Source organism: Engystomops pustulosus, chromosome 1 (assembly GCF_040894005.1).
Source record: "Engystomops pustulosus chromosome 1, aEngPut4.maternal, whole genome shotgun sequence".
NCBI classification, from domain to species: Eukaryota; Metazoa; Chordata; class Amphibia; order Anura; family Leptodactylidae; genus Engystomops; species Engystomops pustulosus.
In genome coordinates, this window is record NC_092411.1 from 204,421 (window position 1) to 231,285 (window position 26,865).

A 26,865-nucleotide genomic window follows, 5' to 3' on the forward strand; every position below is an offset into this window, starting at 1 on the left:
GACACTGCACGGTACCACTTCTCTCCTCTGTATATAGACACTGCACGGTACCACTTCTCTCCTGTATATAGACACTGCACAGTACCACTTCTCTCCTGTATATAGACACTGCACGGTACCACTTCTCTCTCCTGTATATAGACACTGCACGGTACCACTTCTCTCCTGTATATAGACACTGCACGGTACCACTTCTCTCCTCTGTATATAGACACTGCACGGTACCACTTCTCTCCTCCTGTATATAGACACTGCACGGTACCACTTCTCTCCTGTATATAGACACTGCACGGTACCACTTCTCTCTCCTGTATATAGACACTGCACGGTACCACTTCTCTCCTGTATATAGACACTGCACGGTACCACTTCTCTCCTCTGTATATAGACACTGCACGGTACCACTTCTCTCCCCTGTATATAGACACTGCACGGTACCACTTCTCTCCCCTGTATATAGACACTGCACGGTACCACTTCTCTCCTGTATGATGTTCTGAAAAAAGTCACTGTCCTGTGTGAGTTCTCTGATGTACAATCAGTGTTGACTTTCGATTGAAACATTTCCCGCATACGGCGCATGGAAAAGGCTTCTCCCCCGTGTGAATTCTCTGATGTCTAACGAAATAGGATTTGCGAAGAAAACTCTTCCCACATTCTGTGCATGAAAATGTTTCTCCTGTGTGAGTTCTCTGATGAATGTTTAGAGATGATTTTTGGAGAAAACGTTTTCCACATTCTGTACACACAAATGGCTTCTCTCCTGTGTGAATTCTCTGATGTTCAAGAAGACTTTCCTGTTTTAAGAAACACTTCCCGCATTCCGGACAGGAGTGTGGCTTCTCCCCCGTGTGGATCTTCAGATGTTTAGCAAGATTTCCATTAGTTGTAAAGCGTTTACTACATTGTGGACATGGAAATGGCTTCTCCCCCGTATGCGTCAGGCAATGTCTATCAAAATGGGATTTACAAGTGAAATATTTCCCACATTCAGGACAAGAAAAGGTTTTCCCGATGTGGCTTCTCTGATGCACGTCTAGAATGGACTTTTTGTTGAAACTCTTCCCACATATGTCACATACATGAGGGATCTCCCCCGCGTGAGCGTCCTCGTGTTCAACAAGATCCGTTTTATCGGTGAAACATTTCCCGCAATCTGAACATGAAAATGTCTTCTCTCCCGTGTGAATTCTCTGGTGTTTGAAAAAATGAGATTTCCAAGTAAAACATTTTCCACAATCAAGACACGTAAATGACTTTTCCCCCGTGTGAGTTCTCAGATGATTAACAAGATGAGATTTCTGTGTGAAACATTTCCCACATTCTGAGCACATATGTGGCTTCTCCCTCGTGTGTATTTTATGATGCTGAACAAGCAGGGACTGATGTGTAAAATGTTTCCCGCATTCTGAACATGAGAACGGCTTCTCCCCCGTGTGAATTCTCTGATGTCTAGCCAGATCGGTTTTAAAGAGAAAACATTTGCCGTATTCTGAACATGAGAGTAGTTTGTCCCCCAGGTGAGGTTTTTGTTTTTCTACCCTCCTATCTGCTTCTTCTGAGTGAGATCTATTAGCGTCACATGACAGATCTTCACTGTGAGGGGCCCGGGGGACATCTGGGGGGCTCTTCATACAAGCTCCTGGTGGAGTCATCTGCCAAAAATGATCCTGGTGTTACAATGTGTCATAATAAAACCTTTAGAATATTATTTTTCTATGTGTAAATGTACATAATAGGCTCCTCCCGGTTACGGTCCAGCACCTGTCACTGTTTATCACTATTATCACTGAACTTGTGCTCACCTGCTGGACCGCCTCTCCTGCCCGCCTGGACCTCCTCCTCTCCTGCCCGCCTGGACCTCCTCCTCTCCTGCCCGCCTGGACCTCCTCCTCTCCTGCCCGCCTGGACCTCCTCCTCTCCTGCCCGCCTGGACCTCCTCCTCTCCTGCCCGCCTGGACCTCCTCCTCTCCTGCCCGCCTGGACCTCCTCCTCTCCTGCCCGCCTGGACCTCCTCCTCTCCGTCAGTCTCTCTGTCCCGGGGGTCTCCGTCAGTCTCTCTGTCCCGGGGGTCTCCGTCAGTCTCTCTGTCCCGGGGGTCTCCGTCAGTCTCTCTGTCCCGGGGGTCTCCGTCAGTCTCTCTGTCCCGGGGGTCTCCAGTCTCTGTCCCGGGAGTCTCCATCAGTCTCTCTGTCCCGGGGGTCTCCATCAGTCTCTGTCCCGGTGGTCTCCATCAGTCTCTCTGTCCCGGGGGTCTCCATCAGTCTCTCTGTCCCGGGGGTCTCCATCAGTCTCTCTGTCCCGGGGGTCTCCAGTCTCTCTGTCCCGGGGGTCTCCAGTCTCTGTCCCGGGGGTCTCCATCAGTCTCTGTCCCGGGGGTCTCCATCAGTCTCTGTCCCGGGGGTCTCCATCAGTCTCTGTCCCGGGGGTCTCCATCAGTCTCTCTGTCCCGGGGGTCTCCATCAGTCTCTGTCCCGGGGTCTCTATCAGTCTCTGTCCCGGGGGTCTCCATCAGTCTCTGTCCCGGGGGTCTCCATCAGTCTCTGTCCCGGGGGTCTCCATCAGTCTCTGTCCCGGGGGTCTCCATCAGTCTCTGTCCCGGGGGTCTCCATCAGTCTCTGTCCCGGGGGTCTCCATCAGTCTCTGTCCCGGGGGTCTCCATCAGTCTCTGTCCCGGGGGTCTCCATCAGTCTCTGTCCCGGGGGTCTCCATCAGTCTCTGTCCCGGGGGTCTCCATCAGTCTCTGTCCCGGGGGTCTCCATCAGTCTCTGTCCCGGGGGTCTCCATCAGTCTCTGTCCCGGGGGTCTCCAGTCTCTGTCCCGGGGGTCTCCATCAGTCTCTGTCCCGGGGGTCTCCATCAGTCTCTGTCCCGGGGGTCTCCAGTCTCTGTCCCGGGGGTCTCCAGTCTCTGTCCCGGGGGTCTCCATCAGTCTCTCTGTCCCGGGGGTCTCCAGTCTCTGTCCCGGGGGTCTCCAGTCTCTGTCCCGGGGGTCTCCATCAGTCTCTGTCCCGGGGGTCTCCAGTCTCTGTCCCGGGGGTCTCTATCAGTCTCTCTGCCCCGGGGGTCTTCCTTCTCTCCCTCTGGTTGCTTTGCCTCTATCCTGCAGCAGGGGGCGCCTCATGGTTACGCGTCCTACAGGCCTGGGGCTGTATATTATGAGGTCACTGCCTGTATAACTGTCCCGGGCTGTGACACTGCACCGGACCCGCTGCCCTGCAGAGTCCTGTCACCGCCGCTCCGCCCCGCCCCCGGGGTACGTCACTGTCCCCGCCCCTACACACATCTGTACTGCCTGTGGAGGCCCCGCCCCTTCCGGTGTGGTCATGTGACCTCCTCCGGTGTCTGTCACTAGCACGAAGCCGCAGCAAGGATTGACTGCAGGTGTGTACAGCGCCCGAGAGGGGGCGGGGCCAGGCAGGTGGGGGGGCTACACGGTCTCTGCTGCCTCCGAGATAAGTAGTAGTAGGGATTGTACATGGGGCTGTACTGGAGGTGAGTAGCTATGGGGTCTCTGATGTCCGGGGTCTCTGATGTCCGGGGTCTATACTGTCCGGGGTCTATACTGTCCGGGGTCTATACTGTCCGGGGTCTATACTGTCCGGGGTCTCTGCTGTCCGGGGTCTGGGGTCTCTGATGTCCGGGGTCTGGGGTCTGCACTGTCCGGGGTCTCTGATGTCCGGGGTCTCTGGTGTCCGGGGTCTCTGGTGTCCGGGGTCTCTGGTGTCCGGGGTCTCTGATGTCCGGGGTCTGCACTGTCCGGGGTCTCTGATGTCCGGGGTCTCTGGTGTCCGGGGTCTCTGATGTCCGGGGTCTCTGATGTCCGGGGTCTCTGATGTCCGGGGTCTCTGGTGTCCGGGGTCTCTGGTGTCCGGGGTCTCTGATGTCCGGGGTCTCTGATGTCCGGGGTCTCTGGTGTCCGGGGTCTCTGGTGTCCGGGGTCTCTGGTGTCCGGGGTCTCTGATGTCCGGGGTCTCTGGTGTCCGGGGTCTCTGGTGTCCGGGGTCTCTGATGTCCGGGGTCTCTGATGTCCGTGGTCTCTGATGTCCGTGGTCTCTGATGTCCGTGGTCTCTGATGTCCGTGGTCTCTGATGTCCGTGGTCTATACTGTCCGGGGTCTCTGGTGTCCGGGGTCTCTGGTGTCCGGGGTCTCTGGTGTCCGGGGTCTCTGGTGTCCGGGGTCTCTGGTGTCCGGGGTCTCTGCTGTCCGGGGTCTCTGCTGTCCGGGGTCTCTGCTGTCCGGGGTCTCTGCTGTCCGGGGTCTCTGCTGTCCGGGGTCTCTGCTGTCCGGGGTCTCTGCTGTCCGGGGTCTCTGCTGTCCGGGGTCTGGGGTCTCTGATGTCCGGGGTCTGGGGTCTGCACTGTCCGGGGTCTCTGGTGTCCGGGGTCTCTGATGTCCGGGGTCTCTGATGTCCGGGGTCTCTGATGTCCGGGGTCTCTGATGTCCGGGGTCTCTGGTGTCCGGGGTCTCTGGTGTCCGGGGTCTCTGGTGTCCGGGGTCTCTGGTGTCCGGGGTCTCTGATGTCCGGGGTCTCTGATGTCCGGGGTCTCTGATGTCCGTGGTCTCTGATGTCCGTGGTCTCTGATGTCCGTGGTCTCTGATGTCCGTGGTCTCTGATGTCCTGATGTCCGTGGTCTCTGCTGTCCGCGGTCTCTGCTGTCCGGGGTCTGCGCTGTCCGGGGTCTGCGCTGTCCGGGGTCTGCGCTGTCCGGGGTCTGCGCTGTCCGGGGTCTGCGCTGTCCGGGGTCTGCGCTGTCCGGGGTCTGCGCTGTCCGGGGTCTCTGCTGTCCGGGGTCTCTGCTGTCCGGGGTCTCTGCTGTCCGGGGTCTCTGCTGTCCGGGGTCTCTGCTGTCCGGGGTCTCTGCTGTCCGGGGTCTCTGCTGTCCGGGGTCTCTGCTGTCCGGGGTCTCTGCTGTCCGGGGTCTGGGGTCTCTGCTGTCCGGGGTCTGGGGTCTCTGATGTCCGGGGTCTGGGGTCTGCACTGTCCGGGGTCTCTGAAGTCCGGGGTCTCTGAAGTCCGGGGTCTCTGCTGTCCGGGGTCTCTGCTGTCCGGGGTCTGGGGTCTCTGATGTCCGGGGTCTGGGGTCTGCACTGTCCGGGGTCTCTGAAGTCCGGGGTCTCTGAAGTCCGGGGTCTCTGATGTCCGGGGTCTCTGATGTCCGGGGTCTCTGATGTCCGGGGTCTCTGATGTCCGGTGTCTCTGGTGTCCGGGGTCTCTGGTGTCCGGGGTCTCTGGTGTCCGGGGTCTCTGGTGTCCGGGGTCTCTGGTGTCCGGGGTCTCTGGTGTCCGGGGTCTCTGGTGTCCGGGGTCTCTGGTGTCCGGGGTCTCTGGTGTCCGGGGTCTCTGATGTCCGTGGTCTCTGGTGTCCGTGGTCTCTGGTGTCCGTGGTCTCTGGTGTCCGGGGTCTCTGGTGTCCGGGGTCTCTGGTGTCCGGGGTCTCTGGTGTCCGGGGTCTCTGGTGTCCGGGGTCTCTGGTGTCCGGGGTCTCTGGTGTCCGGGGTCTCTGGTGTCCGGGGTCTCTGGTGTCCGCGGTCTCTGGTGTCCGCGGTCTCTGCTGTCCGGGGTCTCTGCTGTCCGGGGTCTCTGCTGTCCGGGGTCTCTGCTGTCCGGGGTCTCTGCTGTCCGGGGTCTCTGCTGTCCGGGGTCTCTGCTGTCCGGGGTCTCTGCTGTCCGGGGTCTCTGCTGTCCGGGGTCTCTGCTGTCCGGGGTCTCTGCTGTCCGGGGTCTCTGCTGTCCGGGGTCTCTGCTGTCCGGGGTCTCTGCTGTCCGGGGTCTCTGCTGTCCGGGGTCTCTGATGTCCGGGGTCTCTGGTGTCCGGGGTCTCTGATGTCCGGGGTCTCTGGTGTCCGGGGTCTCTGGTGTCCGGGGTCTCTGGTGTCCGGGGTCTCTGGTGTCCGGGGTCTCTGGTGTCCGGGGTCTCTGGTGTCCGTGGTCTCTGGTGTCCGTGGTCTCTGGTGTCCGTGGTCTCTGGTGTCCGTGGTCTCTGGTGTCCGTGGTCTCTGGTGTCCGTGGTCTCTGGTGTCCGTGGTCTCTGGTGTCCGTGGTCTCTGGTGTCCGTGGTCTCTGGTGTCCGTGGTCTCTGATGTCCGTGGTCTCTGATGTCCGTGGTCTCTGATGTCCGTGGTCTCTGATGTCCGTGGTCTCTGATGTCCGTGGTCTCTGATGTCCGTGGTCTCTGATGTCCGTGGTCTCTGATGTCCGTGGTCTCTGATGTCCGTGGTCTCTGATGTCCGTGGTCTCTGATGTCCGTGGTCTCTGATGTCCTGATGTCCGTGGTCTCTGCTGTCCGCGGTCTCTGCTGTCCGGGGTCTGCGCTGTCCGGGGTCTGCGCTGTCCGGGGTCTGCGCTGTCCGGGGTCTCTGCTGTCCGGGGTCTCTGCTGTCCGGGGTCTCTGCTGTCCGGGGTCTCTGCTGTCCGGGGTCTCTGCTGTCCGGGGTCTCTGCTGTCCGGGGTCTCTGCTGTCCGGGGTCTCTGCTGTCCGGGGTCTCTGCTGTCCGGGGTCTCTGCTGTCCGGGGTCTCTGCTGTCCGGGGTCTCTGCTGTCCGGGGTCTCTGCTGTCCGGGGTCTCTGCTGTCCGCGGTCCATCCTGTCCGGGGTCCGCGCTGTCCGGGGTCTCTGATGTCCGCGGTCTCTGATGTCCGGGGTCTCTGATGTCCGGGGTCTCTGATGTCCGGGGTCTCTGATGTCCGGGGTCTCTGGTGTCCGGGGTCTCTGATGTCCGGGGTCTCTGATGTCCGCGGTCTCTGATGTCCGCGGTCTCTGATGTCCGCGGTCTCTGATGTCCGCGGTCTCTGATGTCCGCGGTCTCTGATGTCCGGGGTCTGGGGTCTCTGATGTCCGCGGTCTCTGATGTCCGCGGTCTCTGATGTCCGGGGTCTCTGATGTCCGCGGTCTCTGATGTCCGCGGTCTCTGATGTCCGCGGTCTCTGATGTCCGCGGTCTCTGATGTCCGCGGTCTCTGATGTCCGCGGTCTCTGATGTCCGCGGTCTGGGGTCTCTGGTGTCCGGGGTCTCTGGTGTCCGGGGTCTCTGATGTCCGGGGTCTCTGATGTCCGGGGTCTCTGGTGTCCGGGGTCTCTGATGTCCGGGGTCTCTGATGTCCGCGGTCTCTGATGTCCGCGGTCTCTGATGTCCGCGGTCTCTGATGTCCGGGGTCTGGGGTCTCTGATGTCCGCGGTCTCTGATGTCCGCGGTCTCTGATGTCCGCGGTCTCTGATGTCCGCGGTCTCTGATGTCCGCGGTCTCTGATGTCCGCGGTCTCTGATGTCCGCGGTCTCTGATGTCCGCGGTCTCTGATGTCCGCGGTCTCTGATGTCCGGGGTCTGGGGTCTCTGATGTCCGCGGTCTCTGATGTCCGCGGTCTCTGATGTCCGGGGTCTCTGATGTCCGGGGTCTCTGATGTCCGGGGTCTGGGGTCTCTGGTGTCCGGGGTCTCTGATGTCCGGGGTCTGGGGTCTCTGGTGTCCGGGGTCTCTGATGTCCGCGGTCTCTGATGTCCGCGGTCTCTGATGTCCGGGGTCTCTGATGTCCGGGGTCTCTGATGTCCGGGGTCTGGGGTCTCTGGTGTCCGCGGTCTCTGATGTCCGCGGTCTCTGATGTCCGGGGTCTCTGATGTCCGGGGTCTGGGGTCTCTGGTGTCCGGGGTCTCTGATGTCCGGGGTCTGGGGTCTCTGATGTCCGGGGTCTGCACTGTCGGGGGTCCGCGGTCTATTTTCATTTTATTTTCCATAAACAAAAGCAATCATTATTTGTTCAGATGAAGTGATGACATCATAAGCCGATCCCTGATCTTTCCTTCCGACTCTCTTGCCTTTAGAATCTTTGGATCCGGTTTCCTGCGCTGCCCCCGACCCCGGTACACGAGCCGCTCCTGTCTCTGCCCTCATGAACCCTAATTATTAAATAATCTGCACCCTAATATGTATAATAATCACCCGGAACCCCACATAGTCCAGCGACACTGATCCCCGGATCCCCCATCTATGCTGAGATACCGGAGCCATGGAGAGAGGGGGGACAAGATGGCGGAGAGCGTCCTGCGCCTCACCCTAGAGATCCTGTACCGGCTGACAGGAGAGGTGAGAGCCCCCCATATCATGTGGTGGTGGGGGATGGGACATGGATGTGGGGATATTATCCCGCTGTCTCCCCATAACCAGGATTACACATTAGTGAAGAAGACGTCTAGTGAGCGCTGTCCGGCCCCTGTGTATGAAGAATGGGGGGGACCCCTGCGCCCCATCCCCCGGCCTCACCCCCTGATACATGACCAGATCCTAGAACTGACCATGAAGATGACGGAGCTGCTGACTGGAGAGGTGACACTGCTGGGAATGCTGGGACATGATCCAGTAATGGAGGCTCCGGGGGATGACTGTAGCCATTGTGTGTGTCAGGTTCCTATAAGGTGTCAGGATGTGGCCGTCTATTTCTCCATGGAGGAGTGGGAGTATGTAGAAGGACACAAGGAGCGCTACCAGGAGCCGCGGAGCCTTGCATCACCAGGTAATAGACAGGACTATAGACACGTGTCCCCTCTGTATTATCTGTATAGAAGAAGGAATTCAGTCTGTGTATGTGATCCCTACAGTCCCTCCATCCAGGGAGAGAAGATCCCCGGAGAGATGTCCCCGTCCTGCACAGGAGGATCAGGTAGGTGGAGATGTCTTCTGTCATCATGTTCCTCGGTTCTGGAACCTTCTTTATAATATTTGTTTCTCAGCTTCTGGATGAGGAGAAGGATCCGGAGAGTCTGGATGTTGTGTCCATAACCATAAAAGAAGAGACGTGTGTGAGTGATGAGGAGGAGTGTGAGGAGGACGCCCCGGCACGTGTCCCCCCAGGTGAGGAGTGTGAGGAGGACGCCCCGGCACGTGTCCCACCAGGTGAGGAGTGTGAGGAGGAGGCCCCGGCACATGTCCCCCCAGGTGAGGAGTGTGAGTAGGACGCCCCGGCACATGTCCCCCCAGGTGAGGAGTGTGAGGAGGACGCCCCGGCACATGTCCCCCCAGGTGAGGAGGACGCCCCGGCACATGTCCCCCCAGGTGAGGAGGACGCCCCGGCACATGTCCCCCCAGGTGAGGAGTGTGAGGAGGACGCCCTGGCACGTGTCCCCCCAGGTGAGGAGTGTGAGGAGGACGCCCCGGCACATGTCCCCCCAGGTGAGGAGTGTGAGGAGGACGCCCCGGCACGTGTCCCCCCAGGTGAGGAGTGTGAGGAGGACGCTCTGGCACATGTCCCCCCAGGTGAGGAGTGTGAGGAGGACGCCCCGGCACATGTCCCCCCAGGTGAGGAGGACGCCCCGGCACATGTCCCCCCAGGTGAGGAGTGTGAGGAGGACGCCCCGGCACATGTCCCCCCAGGTGAGGAGTGTGAGGAGGACGCTCTGGCACATGTCCCCCCAGGTGAGGAGTGTGAGGAGGACGCCCCGGCACATGTCCCCCCAGGTGAGGAGGACGCCCCGGCACATGTCCCCCCAGGTGAGGAGTGTGAGGAGGACGCCCCGGCACATGTCCCCCCAGGTGAGGAGTGTGAGGAGGACGCCCCGGCACATGTCCCCCCAGGTGAGGAGTGTGAGGAGGACGCCCCGGCACGTGTCCCCCCAGGTGAGGAGTGTGAGGAGGACGCCCCGGCACATGTCCCCCCAGGTAAAGAGGACGCCCCGGCACATGGCCCCCCAGGTGAGGAGTGTGAGGAGGACGCCCCGGCACATGTCCCCCCAGGTGAGGAGTGTGAGGAGGACGCCCCGGCACATGTCCCCCAGGTGAGGAGGACGCCCCGGCACGTGTCCCCCCAGGTGAGGAGTGTGAGGAGGACGCCCCGGCACATGTCCCCCCAGGTGAGGAGTGTGAGGAGGACGCCCCCCCGGCACATGTCCCCCCAGGTGAGGAGTGTGAGGAGGACGCCCCGGCACATGTCCCCCCAGGTGAGGAGGACGCCCCGGCACATGTCCCCCAGGTGAGGAGGACGCCCCGGCACGTGTCCCCCCAGGTGAGGAGTGTGAGGAGGACGCCCCGGCACATGTCCCCCCAGGTGAGGAGTGTGAGGAGGACGCCCCGGCACATGTCCCCCCAGGTGAGGAGTGTGAGGAGGACGCCCCGGCACATGTCCCCCCAGGTGAGGAGTGTGAGGAGGACGCCCCGGCACGTGTCCCCCCAGGTGAGGAGTGTGAGGAGGACGCCCCGGCACATGTCCCCCCAGGTGAGGAGTGTGAGGAGGACGCCCCGGCACATGTCCCCCCAGGTGAGGAGGACGCCCCGGCACATGTCCCCCCAGGTGAGGAGTGTGAGGAGGACGCCCCGGCACATGTCCCCCCAGGTGAGGAGTGTGAGGAGGACGCCCCGGCACATGTCCCCCCAGGTGAGGAGTGTGAGGAGGACGCCCCGGCACGTGTCCCCCCAGGTGAGGAGTGTGAGGAGGACGCCCCGGCACGTGTCCCCCCAGGTGAGGAGTGTGAGGAGGACGCCCCGGCACGTGTCCCCCCAGGTGAGGAGTGTGAGGAGGACGCCCCGGCACGTGTCCCCCCAGGTGAGGAGTGTGAGGAGGACGCCCCGGCACATGTCCCCCCAGGTGAGGAGTGTGAGGAGGACGCCCCGGCACATGTCCCCCCAGGTAAAGAGGACGCCCCGGCACATGGCCCCCCAGGTGAGGAGTGTGAGGAGGACGCCCCGGCACATGTCCCCCCAGGTGAGGAGTGTGAGGAGGACGCCCCGGCACATGTCCCCCAGGTGAGGAGTGTGAGGAGGACGCCCCGGCACGTGTCCCCCCAGGTGAGGAGTGTGAGGAGGACGCCCCGGCACATGTCCCCCCAGGTGAGGAGTGTGAGGAGGACGCCCCGGCACATGTCCCCCCAGGTGAGGAGTGTGAGGAGGACGCCCCGGCACATGTCCCCCCAGGTGAGGAGTGTGAGGAGGACGCCCCGTCACATGTCCCCCCAGGTGAGGAGGACGCCCCGGCACATGTCCCCCCAGGTGAGGAGTGTGAGGAGGACGCCCCGGCACATGTCCCCCCAGGTGAGGAGGACGCCCCGGCACATGTCCCCCCAGGTGAGGAGTGTGAGGAGGACGCCCCGGCACATGTCCCCCCAGGTGAGGAGTGTGAGGAGGACGCCCCGGCACGTGTCCCCCCAGGTGAGGAGTGTGAGGAGGACGCCCCGGCACATGTCCCCCCAGGTGAGGAGTGTGAGGAGGACGCCCCGGCACATGTCCCCCCAGGTAAAGAGGACGCCCCGGCACATGGCCCCCCAGGTGAGGAGTGTGAGGAGGACGCCCCGGCACATGTCCCCCAGGTGAGGAGTGTGAGGAGGACGCCCCGGCACGTGTCCCCCCAGGTGAGGAGTGTGAGGAGGACGCCCCGGCACATGTCCCCCCAGGTGAGGAGTGTGAGGAGGACGCCCCGGCACATGTCCCCCCAGGTGAGGAGGACGCCCCGTCACATGTCCCCCCAGGTGAGGAGGACGCCCCGGCACATGTCCCCCCAGGTGAGGAGTGTGAGGAGGACGCCCCGGCACATGTCCCCCCAGGTGAGGAGTGTGAGGAGGACGCCCCGGCACATGTCCCCCCAGGTGAGGAGTGTGAGGAGGACGCCCCCCCGGCACATGTCCCCCCAGGTGAGGAGTGTGAGGAGGACGCCCCGGCACGTGTCCCCCCAGGTGAGGAGTGTGAGGAGGACGCCCCCGGCACGTGTCCCCCCAGGTGAGGAGTGTGAGGAGGACGCCCCGGCACGTGTCCCCCCAGGTGAGGAGTGTGAGGAGGACGCCCCGGCACGTGTCCCCCCAGGTGAGGAGTGTGAGGAGGACGCCCCGGCACGTGTCCCCCCAGGTGAGGAGTGTGAGGAGGACGCCCCGGCACGTGTCCCCCCAGGTGAGGAGGACGCCCCGGCACGTGTCCCCCCAGGTGAGGAGTGTGAGGAGGACGCCCCGGCACGTGTCCCCCCAGGTGAGGAGTGTGAGGAGGACGCCCCGGCACGTGTCCCCCCAGGTGAGGAGTGTGAGGAGGACACCCCGGCACGTGTCCCCCCAGGTGAGGAGTGTGAGGAGGACGCCCCGGCACGTGTCCCCCCAGGTGAGGAGGACGCCCCGGCACATGTCCCCCCAGGTGACCACTCACAGATTTACTGTTACATAAGATTCTATAATGTTTTCATGGAATCTTTAAGATCTCAGATTGTTTTTTTTTTTAGATTACATTATACAAAATATTACAATGTAATTTATTTTTTGCAGATTATTATATTGGTTCAGACGGAAAACTTTTATCTTCAGATTTTACATCAGCTCCTGGCATCGCACAAGAAATCTACAAGGAACAAGCCGCTATCTCCGCTCTACCCTCAGCCTTTCACAGCGAAGATCCGACCTCTGATCCTTATAAATTGCTCCTTTTTTCTGATGTTTCATCGACTGTCGAGCCAAATAAAAGTCACAGAAGCGGCGTCTTAAATCAGAAATCTCACAAAAAGAGAAAGCGATACGTCTGTTCAGAATGTGACAAATGTTTTACCCAAAAAGCAGATCTAGCTCGGCATCAGAGAATTCACACAGGAGAGAAGCCATTTTCATGCCCGGCATGTGGGAAGTGTTTTACGCAGAAATCAGATCTTGCTCGACATCAGAGAATCCACACGGGGGATAAGCCTTTTGCGTGTTCAGAATGTGGGAAATGTTTTATCCAAAAATCAGATCTCATAAAACATCAGAGAATCCACACAGGGGTGAAGCCATTTACATGTTCAGAATGTGGAAAGTGTTTTACCCAAAAACCGGCGCTTATTGAGCATCAGAGAAGTCACACGGGGGAGAAGCCATTCTCGTGTTTAGAATGTGGCAAATGTTTTATGGATAAATCAGTTCTCGTTACACATCAGAGAATTCACACAGGAGAGAAGCCGTTTGTCTGCTCTGAATGTGGGAATTGTTTTAACCAGAAGTCGAGTCTTGTTGAACATCTGAGAACTCACACGAGGGTAAAACCGTTCACCTGCCCTGAATGTGGCAAATGTTGTTCTCAGAAGTCAAATCTCCTCAAACACCAAAAAACTCACACGGGGGATAAACCGTTTTCATGTTTAGAGTGTGATAAATGTTTCTATCAGAAATCAAATCTTATCAAACATCAGAGAATTCACACGGGGGAGAGGCCATTTTCCTGCCCAGAATGTGGGAAGTGTTTTAATCAGAAAGCTGCGCTCGTGGCACATGAGAGAACTCACACAGGAAAAACGTTTTCATGCCAGGAATGTGGGAAATGCTTCACCCAGAAAAAACAACTTCTTCATCATCAGAGAACTCACACGGGGGAGAAGCCGTTTTCGTGTTTAGATTGTGGCAAATGTTTTTATCAGAAATCGGTTCTTGTGAGACATCGGAGAATTCACACGGGGGAGAAGCCGTTCTCGTGTCTAGAATGTGGGAAGTGTTTCTCGAGGAGAGGACATCTTGTAGAACATCAGAGCAGTCACATCACTACTCGACCTTATGAGTTTGTGTAAAGTGTTGTCTCTGGAAATAAAAAAATTCACAACTGTATTGACAATTTATTGCTCGGCAATAAAAATATTACACGACTTACGGTGAAAGTAAAGTCAAGCGATAGAGATGAATAACAAATGAGGAGGAAAGCTCCAGAATTACCAGTAATCCATGATCCGAACAGATGCATAGAACCTTGTCTCAGAACTTGTTCCTCATGATTGAATGTTTGCTTTACAATGTATCGGCTCGTGATTGGATCTGCGATTACTTCATCCTATAGATGGAAACCTGTTCTGCTCAGAACCTACAGAGTTCCATGAGAGGTGATTGTTGTATCAGTAGGAGATCCCTCCAGGAAGCGAGACTTTCAGAGACCTATGAACGTCTGATAGATAATTGGATCTGATTCCTCCGGGTCCTTCGTGTAGGTTTGTGTCGTAGGAGAAGAGTCTCACGTGAAGGACACGAGTCTTGATTACTTCCCCGTGATCACTACATTCAGGTTCTTCAGTTTGTAGATGGTCGGAGAGGCCTCCTCTATGTACAGGAAGGTCCTTGCCCACGTTTTCTTCTACAAGTTCTGGCCGTGTCTCCAGCGCTGGTTCTGGTGCTCTGATCTAATCCCAGCATACACCACTGTCACCCAAGTCTTGTGCCCATTGGGTGTGTGAATAAAAAGTATGACATAAAGTCAGACCAATCAGACAATTCTCACTAACCCAAACAAAATGATTTGACACTTGGTAGGAAACTTGCCGAGAAGTCTGATCACGACACAACGAGGAGTCTCCATGAGATTTATGGAACATACAGGAATCGGTGGGAAGAGTCCCTCGTGTCTGGTGCAGGGTAACACATTGGGGGTCGTTTATTATTGCTTTTTCTGGACTTTTTTCATCGAGAAAAGTGTTAAAAAAAAAGTGGCATCCAGGTTTTTTGGGACCCTTCACCTCTAAAAATCCTCTCAGGGTTATTTCCACCTCTACAATTATCCGGCATAACCATAGAACTGCCGCCAGTGCACGGCCGCTCAGAGCCAGAGTCACGACTTGTCCTCCAGTCCCCTCCTGGTGCCTGTGCTGGGGCATTTTATGCATTTTGACCCTTTGAGGGGTCGAACGGTTTAGGGCCTAGAGTGAAATACAAGCTCAACTTCTCCCATAGAGTCAGAAAGGTGCAGGTCAGTCGCCTCCAAGGACCACGCTCTGATATTGTCCTCATGAAAATGCAAATAAATCTGCCACCGGATGTGGTGGCCTCTCCGTGTCTCGTGTGGACCTTACTGATCAGCGCGTCTACGACTGATATGAGAAATGTTCTGCTCACTCTTTGTGAGTGTCCTCCAAGCGTTATGGAAAGCAGTCCCAGATATCCCCCAGATTAGGGTCCCCTGGGGGTCGCTGCTCGGGGGAGAATAGGTCCTACAACTGGTGGAAGGGGCTGGAGAGGCCGAAGGCAGGGAAGGCTCTGGCTCTGAGGGAGACGCCATCATGTAACTCTCCGTGTGCTGATCAGAGGCTCGGGGGCTGCAGATATGAGGCTATGACGGAAGCAGCAACCGGTGACTTAGCTCTTCCTCTCCTTCCCACCACGGCTGGTTAGGTAGGTGATCAGACAAAAATATGTGGAACCACAATGATACAATCTCTTAGGCTACACAGGGCCGTGCGTTATACACGTAACAAGTTCTGACCTGGATGTCCATTCATGGTGCCGGGATGCAGGTCAGGTCTGTGGCCTCACCCCACCACAGACGGTCATAATAGAAGTCAATAGGGGCCATGAGCCAGACACAATGTGGCCCCATACGCAGGAGGCCCCATCCCTCGGCCTCACTGGGCACCCGACATGTTTTGTCTCGAACTCCCTGGTGCGTACAGTCAGCTCCCGGTGCGTACAGTCAGCTCCCTGGTGCGTACAGTCAGCTCCCGGTGCGTACAGTCAGCTCCCTGGTGCGTACAGTCAGCGCTCATAGGATCCTTCTTCTCCTTTCAGTTCAGTCTCGTTTTGTGTCTTTTGTGTTTATTTGGGATTTTTTTTATGTATTCAAACCCTGCAAAGCTTTACAGTCTGTATATAAATGTCATCAAGGTCACTAGAGACACCACATGACTCGGAGGTGAGTGCACTCACAAGCTCAGATCAGGTATAAAAGCCAAAAGCAGAGGGGATCAGAACGGGAGAGGACAAGACAAATCGAAAATCCCTGCAGACTCCAGAGACCAAGATCTGGAAAAGACGAGAATAAAATCTTTACTATTAGTACAAGAAAAATGTATTAAAAATACAAAGTACAGTCCAGAGACGAGGTCACAGGTCACTGGGAATATGAGGGAAACAGAGAATTCTGGGACAAGCCTTTGCATGCCCGTTACCTGGAGCTCATTCATGTGATCACAAATCCGAATATTTTCTGTCTCCGCCATCGTATCGATGTTTATGGACCTGAGATCGCAGCTCATGTGAATGACATGCACGCTCAGCTCTCTAGCAGTCACCTTGTCACACCACTAGAAATGCACGCTCAGCTCTCTAGCAGACATTGTCACACCACTAGACGTGCACACTCAGCTCTCTAGCAGTCACCTTTTCACACTAGACATGCACACTCAGCTCTCTAGCCGTCCCCTTGTCGCACCACTAGACGTGCACACTCAGCTCTCTAGCAGTCACCTTGTCACACCACTAGACATGCACACTCAGCTCTCTAGCCGTCCCCTTGTCGCACCACTAGACGTGCACACTCAGCTCTCTAGCAGTCACCTTGTCACACCACTAGACATGCATGCTCAGCTCTCTAGCCGCCCCCTTGTTACACCACTAGACATGCATGCTCAGCTCTCTAGCCGCCCCCTTGTTACACCACTAGACATGCACACTTAGTTCTCTAGCAGTCACACCACTAGACATGCACACTTAGTTCTCTAGCAGTCACACCACTAGACATGCACACTCAGTTCTCTAGCAGTCACCTTGTCGCACCACTAGACATGCATGCTCAGCTCTCTAGCCGCCCCCTTGTTACACCACGACATGCACACTCAGCTCTCTAGCAGTCACATGGTCAAACCACTACACATGCACGCTCAGCTCTCTAGTAGACACCTAGTTACACCACTAGACATGCACACTCAGCTCTCTAGCAGTCACCTTGTCAAACTACTATACATGCACGCTCAGCTCTCTAGCAGACACCTTGTCACACCACTAGACTTGCACGCTCAGCTCTCTAGCAGTCACCTAGTCACACCACTAGACATGCACGCTCAGCTCTCTAGCAGTCACCTAGTCACACCACTAGACATGCACGCTCAGCTCTCTAGCAGACGCCTTGTCACACCACTAGACATGCACGCTCAGCTCTCTAGCAGTCACCTTGTCACACCACTAGACATGCACGCTCAGCTCTCTAGCAGTCACCTTGTCACACCACTAGACATGCACACTCAGCTCTCTAGCAGTCACCTTGTCAAACTACTATACATGCACGCTCAGCTCTCTAGCAGACACCTTGTCACACCACTAGACTTGCACGCTCAGCTCTCTAGCAGTCACCTAGTCACACCACTAGACATGCACGCTCAGCTCTCTAGCAGTCACCTAGTCACACCACTAGACATGCACGCTCAGCTCTCTAGCAGACGCCTTGTCACACCACTAGACATGCACGCTCAGCTCTCTAGCAGTCACCTTGTCACACCACTAGACATGCACGCTCAGCTCTCTAGCAGTCACCTTGTCACACCACTAGACATGCACGCTCAGCTCTCGAGCAGTCACCTTGTCACATCACTAGACATGCACGCTCAGCTCTCTAGCAGTCACCTAGTCATACCACTAGACATGCACACTCAGCTCTCTAGCAGACACCTTGTCACACCACTAGACTTGCACGCTCAGCTCTCTAGCAGTCACCTAGTCACACCACTAGACATGCACGCTCAGCTCTCTAGCAGTCACCTAGTCACACCACTAGACATGCACACTCAGCTCTCTAGCAGACGCCTTGTCACACCACTAGACATGCACGCTCAGCTCTCTAGCAGTCACCTTGTCACACCACTAGACATGCACGCTCAGCTCTCTAGCAGTCACCTTGTCACACCACTAGACATGCACGCTCAGCTCTCGAGCAGTCACCTTGTCACATCACTAGACATGCACGCTCAGCTCTCTAGCAGTCACCTAGTCATACCACTAGACATGCACGCTCAGCTCTCTAGCAGTTACCTTGTCACACCACTAGACTTGCACGCTCAGCTCTCTAGCAGTCACCTTGTCACACCACTAGACTTGCACGCTCAGCTCTCTAGCAGTCACCTTGTCACACCACTAGACATGCACGCTCAGCTCTCGAGCAGTCACCTTGTTACACCACTAGACATGCACGCTCAGCTCTCTAGCAGTCACCTTGTCACACCACTAGACATGCACGCTCAGCTCTCTAGACATCACACTTTACAAGACGATGTGGGACCAAAATTAAAGTGAAAGATTTAATACCAAAAGGGAGTTAAAAATAAAAGAATTACAAAATAAAAACAAACAACACATCATATAACAGTTATAAAATAAAAAGGGAAATAAAAATAACAGAAACTCACAAATTACAGTCATTCCTGAATCCCAGGGGGTGGGACCCCCCAGGTTGTACCGTCCGCCTCCATAGAGTGACCCCCAGGTTGTACCGTCCGCCTCCATAGAGTGACCCCCATGTTGTATCGGCCGCCTCCATAGAGTGACCCCCCAGGTCTTACCGGCCGCCTCCATAGCGTGACCCCCCAGGTTGTACCGGCCGCCTCCATAGCGTGACCCCCCAGGTTGTACCGGCCTCCTCCATAGAGTGACCATAAAGTTGTACCATAGAGTGACCCCCCCAGGTTGTCCGGCCGCCTCCATAGAGTGACCCCCCAGGTTGTACCGTCCGCCTCCATAGAGTGACCCCCCAGGTTGTACCGGCCGCCTCCATAGAGTGACCATAGAGTTGTACCATAGAGTGACCCCCCCAGGTTGTCCGGCCGCCTCCATAGAGTGACCCCCCAGGTTGTACCGTCCGCCTCCATAGAGTGACCCCCCAGGTTGTACCGGCCGCCTCCATAGAGTGACCATAGAGTTGTACCATAGAGTGACCCCCCCAGGTTGTCCGGCCGCCTCCATAGAGTGACCCCCCAGGTTGTCCGGCCGCCTCCATAGAGTGACCCCCCAGGTTGTACCGTCCGCCTCCATAGAGTGACCCCCCAGGTTGTACCGGCCGCCTCCATAGAGTGACCATAGAGTTGTACCATAGAGTGACCCCATAGACCATAGAGTGAGCCCCCCAGGTTGTGCGGCCGCCTCTATATAGTGACCCCCATATTCCACTGGATCAGATTGTGTTATATCTTCTCTGTTTGGTTTAGGTTTCAGAACTTGCCATTGATTAATTAGCCCACAGGGTCATTCAGGATTGGACAAAGTGTTAATGAGGGGGAGGGTCCAGGAAGTCAAACTGTTCCTTTGTTTCCCAGTCCTGATGCAGGGGGGGGGTGCAGAGGCTGCTGGGAGAAATGTTTAATGGGAAGAGGCTGGAGAGGGAAATGTATAAAAACACCGGGTAGTAACCGGATGTAACAGCACATTGCTCTGCACAAGTAGCCGCTCAGTCCTCTCACACGACTCTAACCAGGAGCGGGATGTGTCCGCGAGAGCCAACGGATCAGTTACACGCGGGCTCATCCCGAGGACCAGATCCAAGGAATCCGCTCCGTTTTCAGCCTTAGCCAAGTCAAATAGATGGATCTGGATTTCACTGCGCCAGGACCACGAGCTCGATACCACCAATGGATAAGTGAAGGCACAACACACAGGATAAAGACAGGCCAAGGTCAGGGCAGGTCACACAGAGTCCAGACAGAAGCCAAAGGTCAAAGGGTTCAGCTACTACTGGACATCATCCAGAATCAGGATGGAAGTACAGACAGGCCCCGGGTTATGTACAAGATAGGTTTCTTAGGTTTGTACTTAAGTTGAATTTGTATGTAAGTCGGAACTGTATACTTTATCAGACAATTTTTTTTTTTGTCCCAGTGACAAATGGATTTTCAAAAATGTTTGCTTTAATGGAAAAGAAGGATCATCAATAAAGCTCCAATACAAACACTTTACAGAGAGGTCACAGGGGCAGAGGGGTCCGTCTGTAACTGGGGGTCGTCTGTAAGTCGGTTGTCCTTAAGTAGGGGACCTCCTGTATTAGAACAGAATTTCAGGAGAGAGATGGAGACATTTGACAAATACCCAACCAGGAAATGTTCTGACATGACAAAACCCCGGGGAAGAGCGTAAAAAGCAAGGACACGGACAGGGGAATGGACCTCTGACAGGACACCAGAACCCTCAGAATTCTGTGCATATATATGACTTCTCTGTGCAACACTTTTGATGTGTAGGTTCGGCCCAGTTCACATCTCCGTTAGGTCATAAGTTATTTCCATTAGTTATGATGACCCGAAACTAGTGGTGGAACCGACAGATCGGGAGCGGTTCCGACCTCTACGTAGCTGCTACAGAAGAGAGACGTGGACTGGGCCTAAGATTCTGGACACGAATGTATTTCCCTGGATTGGTAGAGAATATTCTAAAAGTCAAAAGCTGCAGGGGTCACGAGGTTTCTTCCAGATCTGTCGCTGTGATGGTAACAAGATCTGAGAAGACTTCCCATCTTCTGGCTCCTGGTCCGGGGTCCAGTCATCTGTGACACAAGTTGATTTCTAGACAAAGAACTTTGACACGTTCTGAACATGAAATGAATCTTCTCCCTTTTGTCTCCTCTGAAGTTAAACAAGACCAGAATTAATAGTAAACCGTGTATCTATGTATCTCAGTCTGGACATGGACGTATCTTCTGTCCTGTGTGAATTTTTCGATGTTCAAGAAGAGATGATCTTTGTGTATAACATTTTCCACATTCGGAGCATAAAAAGGGCTTCTCTCCTGTGTGAATTCTCCGATGGTCCACAAGATGAGATTTCCGAGCAAAACATTTCCCACAATCTGAACATGGAAATGGCCTCTCCCCCGTGTGGCTTCTCTGATGTTCAATAAGAGTCGATTTAGTGCCGTAGCATTTGCCACATTCTGAGCATGAGAATGGCTTCTCTCCTGTGTGAATTCTCATATGTTTCACCAGATCTGATTTCACAATAAAAGCCTTCCTGCATTCTGAACACGAGTAGGGCTTCTCCCCTGTGTGAATTCTCTCGTGTATAACAAGATCTGCTTTATGAGTGAAACATCTCCCGCATTCTGTGCATAAAAATGGCTTCTCCCCAGTGTGAATTTTCCCATGTCTATGAAGATCCGATTTATGAGTGAAACATCTCCCACATTCTGAGCACGAATGTGGCTTCTCCCCTTTGTGAATTCTCTGATGTCGGGCAAGATCGGATTTGTGAGTAAAACGTTTGTCACATTCTGTGCATGTATATGGCTTCTCCCCCGTGTGACACTTTTGATGTGCAAGAAGAGTTGGTTTTTGGGTAAAACTCTTCCCACATTCTGAGCATGAAAATGGTTTTGTTCCTGTGTGAATTCTCTGATGTCTAGCAAGATCTGCTTTCTGGGTAAAACATTTGCCACATTGGGAACACAAAAACGGCTTCTTTCCTGTGTGATCCCTATCCTTTGTACCGCTCTGTGATGGATCGGTAAATAAGAGCTGTACAATAGGATCAGGTGACGAGTCTGGGCTGTGAGGGGCCGGGGGGAGATCCGGGAGGGGGATGTGATCTTCATATAGATCTTGTGTGATGCCATCACCTCCTACTTCGTAATCTGAGGACTTCACGTGTCCCTCTGAGCTCCTGGTGCAGTCATCTGTCAGGAATACAAAGGAATTATTTTGGAACATAATAATTTCTATGATATAGTCTTTTTATTACATTTTTTAAAATAAAAGTTTAAAACCTTACAAAGAGTTTTGGTGAGGAGGAGGGAAACACAAACAGTTTCCTCAGTGAATGAGAAGCATCTGTGAGTCTTTCCTCACCTGGGGGGACACGTGCCGGGGCGTCCTCCTCACACTCCTCACCTGGGGGGACATGTGCCAGGGCGTCCTCCTCACACTCCTCACCTGGGGGGACATGTGCCGGGGCGTCCTCCTCACACTCCTCACCTGGGGGGACATGTGCCGGGGCGTCCTCCTCACACTCCTCACCTGGGGGGACATGTGCCAGGGCGTCCTCCTTACACTCCTCACCTGGGGGGACATGTGTGGGGCGTCCTCCTCACACTCCTCACCTGGGGGGACATGTGCCGGGGCGTCCTCCTCACACTCCTCACCTGGGGGGACATGTGCCGGGGGGCGTCCTCCTCACACTCCTCACCTGGGGGGACATGTGTGGGGCGTCCTCCTCACACTCCTCACCTGGGGGGACACGTGCCGGGGCGTCCTCCTCACACTCCTCACCTGGGGGGCCATGTGCCGGGGCGTCCTCCTCACACTCCTCACCTGGGGGGACATGTGCCGGGGCGTCCTCCTCACACTCCTCACCTGGGGGGACATGTGCCAGGGCGTCCTCCTCACACTCCTCACCTGGGGGGACATGTGCCGGGGCGTCCTCCTCACACTCCTCACCTGGGGGGACACGTGCCGGGGCGTCCTCCTCACACTCCTCACCTGGGGGGCCATGTGCCGGGGCGTCCTCCTCACACTCCTCACCTGGGGGGACATGTGCCGGGGCGTCCTCCTCACACTCCTCACCTGGGGGGACATGTGCCGGGGCGTCCTCCTCACACTCCTGCTCATCACTCACACACGTCTCTGCTTTTATGGTTACGGCCACAACATGGAGACTGTCCAGATTGTTCTCCAGATGAAGAAACTGTGAAACCAATATTATAATTGTCAGAAGACTCTGGGGGGAACATGGAGAAGGTCCAGAGCACATGTCGTGTGTGCGGTCACGTGTCCGGTGGCATTAGGAGATTGCTGGGAATCATGTGATATGTATGTGGTGTTATTTGTCTCCAGGATGGGCTGACAGCTTTGGGTCCACATTTGGATTGTCACCTAGAGGTCCAGGGTGTGGGGGAAACTACAGTTTGGCGAGTCAAGTGTGAGGAGATTTAGACAAGAGGGAAAAGCTGTGGGTCAGGAGTAATAGTTACTGTAATAAAGGGGCCAAGACTGTGTGAGGGCCCCACAAGCCAAGAACCCACATCCTTTCTGTAAGTTGTTGTGGGTCGGCCCCACACCAGATATAGAGAAACTACAAGGGTCACTTATTCAAAGAGATCCACAACCACAGCTGGGAATTGTAGGGTGGTACGTGGCCACTACAAGAATACGTGCGGGAGACTGGACTCTGTACAGAAGCTTCTAAAGAGGTCAATTAATAAGCACCATCATCCACCATCACCTCCATCCAGGTCCTCACCATCCTGTAACCCCAGGCTTATGCCAGGTCCTCACCATCCTGTAACCCCAGGCTTATGCCAGGTCCTCACCATCCTGTAACCTCAGGCTTATGCCAGGTCCTCACCATCCTGTAACCCCAGGCTTATGCCAGGTCCTCACCATCCTGTAACCCCAGGCTTATGCCAGGTCCTCACCATCCTGTAACCCCAGGCTTATACCAGGTCCTCACCATCCTGTAACCCCAGGCTTATGCCAGGTCCTCACCATCCTGTAACCCCAGGCTTATGCCAGGTCCTCACCATCCTGTAACCCCAGGCTCATGCCAGGTCCTCACCATCCTGTAACCCCAGGCTTATACCAGGTCCTCACCATCCTGTAACCCCAGGCTTATACCAGGTCCTCACCATCCTGTAACCCCAGGCTTATGCCAGGTCCTCACCATCCTGTAACCTCAGGCTTATACCAGGTCCTCACCATCCTGTAACCTCAGGCTTATGCCAGGTCCTCACCATCCTGTAACCCCAGGCTTATGCCAGGTCCTCACCATCCTGTAACCCCAGGCTTATACCAGGTCCTCACCATCCTGTAACCCCAGGCTCATGCCAGGTCCTCACCATCCTGTAACCCCAGGCTTATGCCAGGTCCTCACCATCCTGTAACCCCAGGCTTATGCCAGGTCCTCACCATCCTGTAACCCCAGGCTTGTGCCAGGTCCTCACCATCCTGTAACCTCAGGCTTATGCCAGGTCCTCACCATCCTGTAACCCCAGGCTTATGCCAGGTCCTCACCATCCTGTAACCCCAGGCTTATGCCAGGTCCTCACCATCCTGTAACCCCAGGCTTATACCAGGTCCTCACCATCCTGTAACCCCAGGCTCATGCCAGGTCCTCACCATCCTGTAACCCCAGGCTTATACCAGGTCCTCACCATCCTGTAACCTCAGGCTTATGCCAGGTCCTCACCATCCTGTAACCCCAGGCTTATGCCAGGTCCTCACCATCCTGTAACCCCAGGCTTATACCAGGTCCTCACCATCCTGTAACCCCAGGCTCATGCCAGGTCCTCACCATCCTGTAACCCCAGGCTTATGCCAGGTCCTCACCATCCTGTAACCTCAGGCTTATGCCAGGTCCTCACCATCCTGTAACCTCAGGCTTATGCCAGGTCCTCACCATCCTGTAACCCCAGGCTTATGCCAGGTCCTCACCATCCTGTAACCCCAGGCTTATACCAGGTCCTCACCATCCTGTAACCCCAGGCTCATGCCAGGTCCTCACCATCCTGTAACCCCAGGCTTATACCAGGTCCTCACCATCCTGTAACCTCAGGCTTATGCCAGGTCCTCACCGTCCTGTAACCTCAGGCTCGTGCCAGGTCCTCACCATCCTGTAACCCCAGGCTTATACCAGGTCCTCACCATCCTGTAACCTCAGGCTTATGCCAGGTCCTCACCGTCCTGTAACCTCAGGCTTATGCCAGGTCCTCACCGTCCTGTAACCTCAGGCTTATACCAGGTCCTCACCATCCTGTAACCCCAGGCTTATGCCAGGTCCTCACCATCCTGTAACCCCAGGCTTATGCCAGGTCCTCACCATCCTGTAACCCCAGGCTTATACCAGGTCCTCACCATCCTGTAACCTCAGGCTTATGCCAGGTCCTCACCATCCTGTAACCCCAGGCTTATGCCAGGTCCTCACCATCCTGTAACCCCAGGCTCGTGCCAGGTCCTCACCATCCTGTAACCCCAGGCTTATACCAGGTCCTCACCATCCTGTAACCCCAGGCTTATGCCAGGTCCTCACCATCCTGTAACCCCAGGCTTATGCCAGGTCCTCACCATCCTGTAACCCCAGGCTTATACCAGGTCCTCACCATCCTGTAACCCCAGGCTTATGCCAGGTCCTCACCATCCTGTAACCTCAGGCTTATGCCAGGTCCTCACCATCCTGTAACCCCAGGCTCATGCCAGGTCCTCACCATCCTGTAACCCCAGGCTTATGCCAGGTCCTCACCATCCTGTAACCCCAGGCTCATGCCAGGTCCTCACCATCCTGTAACCCCAGGCTTATGCCAGGTCCTCACCATCCTGTAACCTCAGGCTTATGCCAGGTCCTCACCATCCTGTAACCCCAGCCTCGTGCCAGGTCCTCGCCATCCTGTAACCCCAGGCTCGTGCCAGGTCCTCACCATCCTGTAACCCCAGGCTTATGCCAGGTCCTCACCATCCTGTAACCCCAGGCTCATGCCAGGTCCTCACCATCCTGTAACCCCAGCCTCGTGCCAGGTCCTCACCATCCTGTAACCCCAGGCTTATGCCAGGTCCTCACCATCCTGTAACCTCAGGCTTATGCCAGGTCCTCACCATCCTGTAACCTCAGGCTTATACCAGGTCCTCACCATCCTGTAACCCCAGGCTTATGCCAGGTCCTCACCATCCTGTAACCCCAGGCTTATGCCAGGTCCTCACCATCCTGTAACCCCAGGCTTATACCAGGTCCTCACCATCCTGTAACCCCAGGCTTATACCAGGTCCTCACCATCCTGTAACCTCAGGCTTATGCCAGGTCCTCACCATCCTGTAACCTCAGGCTTATGCCAGGTCCTCACCATCCTGTAACCCCAGGCTTATGCCAGGTCCTCACCATCCTGTAACCTCAGGCTTATGCCAGGTCCTCACCATCCTGTAACCCCAGGCTTATGCCAGGTCCTCACCATCCTGTAACCCCAGGCTTATGCCAGGTCCTCACCATCCTGTAACCCCAGGCTTATGCCAGGTCCTCACCATCCTGTAACCTCAGGCTTATGCCAGGTCCTCACCATCCTGTAACCCCAGGCTCGTGCCAGGTCCTCACCATCCTGTAACCCCAGGCTTATGCCAGGTCCTCACCATCCTGTAACCTCAGGCTTGTGCCAGGTCCTCACCATCCTGTAACCCCAGGCTCGTGCCAGGTCCTCACCATCCTGTAACCCCAGGCTTATGCCAGGTCCTCGCCATCCTGTAACCCCAGGCTTATGCCAGGTCCTCACCATCCTGTAACCCCAGGCTTGTGCCTCCATGTTCTATGGTTATGGTCTTCAGTAATACAAAGGGGCCCCCGAAATTATTTTGAAGGGGATACATGGTAACACAATCCCTGGAGATATTGGGGGTCATTTACTAAGGGCCCGATTCGCGTTTTCCCGACGTGTTACCCGAATATTTCCGATTTGCGCCGATTTTCCCTGAATTGCCCCGGGATTGTGGCGCACGCGATCGGATTGTGGCGCATCGGTGCCGGCATGCGCGCGACGGAAATCGGGGGGCGTGGCCGAACGAAAACCCGACGTATTCGGAAAAACTGCCGCATTTAAAAACCGAAAAAGTGTCGCTTGGGGAGCGCTTACCTTCACCTGGTCCGAGGTGGTGCATTCCGGCGCGATGAGATGACTTTCAGCGCAGCAGCGCCACCTGGTGGACGGCGGAAGAACTACATTCATAAATCCCGGCCGGACCCGAATGCAGAGCAGAGAACGCGCCGCTGGATCGCGACTGGACCGGGTAAGTAAATGTGCCCCATTGTCTTTTACTTGATATGTTCATGAAAGGGTTAATGTGTTTTCTGTCAGGGCGCGGTCCCACGTTGCGTTTGCAAACGCAGACGCAGACCAAACCGCGCCCACCGGGCGGTCCGCGGTCCAATCGCATCGGCGTTTCTCTATGTTTCTATTGAAAACGCCGATGCGATTGGACCGCGGACCGCCCGGTGGGCGCGGTTTGGTCTGCGTCTGCAAACGCAACGTGGGACCGCGCCCTCAGGGTTGAATTTTGCCGCTCTTTTTTATGTGATGTTTATTGCAATTCTCCTCATGAAAATAATGCCACCTGATTGGTGGTTAGGCAAGATCAGCTGTGATTGGTAATCATCTGGGTCAATGGCATTCCTGTCTCCAGGTGAAATATAGAAGGCAGTCAGCTGATTGGCCGCCCTTACTTACGAATATAAGGAGCCGTCACCTG

General features: G+C 56.0%; 2 protein-coding genes across 5 annotated transcripts in view; one reads left to right on the plus strand and one right to left on the minus strand.

Annotated features, from left to right (window-relative positions):
* Positions 1 to 455: 455 nt before the first annotated feature.
* Positions 456 to 26,865, minus strand: part of LOC140114367 (uncharacterized) — a 30,470-nt gene continuing 4,060 nt past the window's right edge. The window contains exons 4-6 of the mRNA XM_072132701.1: positions 22,210 to 22,330; positions 20,390 to 21,323; positions 456 to 1,464 (exon numbers count right to left, since the gene is read on the minus strand). Of these exons, the coding sequence (XP_071988802.1) occupies positions 507 to 1,464; positions 20,390 to 21,323; positions 22,210 to 22,330 (2,013 nt within the window). The 3' untranslated portion in view covers positions 456 to 506. The remainder of the gene's footprint in view (positions 1,465 to 20,389; positions 21,324 to 22,209; positions 22,331 to 26,865) is intronic.
* On the plus strand, positions 3,257 to 16,691 carry LOC140114236 (uncharacterized). 4 transcript variants are annotated; one of them, XM_072132694.1, is made up of 7 exons: positions 3,349 to 3,494; positions 7,818 to 8,079; positions 8,161 to 8,319; positions 8,398 to 8,506; positions 8,592 to 8,653; positions 8,724 to 8,886; positions 12,225 to 16,691. In XM_072132694.1, exons 2-7 carry the CDS (start codon positions 7,984 to 7,986, stop codon positions 13,487 to 13,489), a joined length of 1,854 nt encoding a protein of 617 aa, XP_071988795.1. In that variant the 5' UTR covers positions 3,349 to 3,494; positions 7,818 to 7,983; the 3' UTR covers positions 13,490 to 16,691. The 4 variants fall into 4 exon arrangements, with proteins under 4 accessions (XP_071988792.1, XP_071988795.1, XP_071988791.1 ...); XM_072132691.1 differs by having other exon boundaries at positions 3,257 to 3,383; positions 7,818 to 8,319; XM_072132690.1 differs by having other exon boundaries at positions 7,818 to 8,319.

Excerpts from the sequence above, each read along its gene's own strand:
- LOC140114236 (XM_072132691.1), top strand. The coding sequence starts at position 7,984 with ATGCTGAGATACCGGAGCCATGGAGAGAGGGGGGACAAGATGGCGGAG. Across the intron at positions 8,507-8,591 it reads GCGGAGCCTTGCATCACCAG|TCCCTCCATCCAGGGAGAGA; the intron begins GTAATAGACAGG and ends TGATCCCTACAG. Across the intron at positions 8,654-8,723 it reads GTCCTGCACAGGAGGATCAG|CTTCTGGATGAGGAGAAGGA; the intron begins GTAGGTGGAGAT and ends TTTGTTTCTCAG.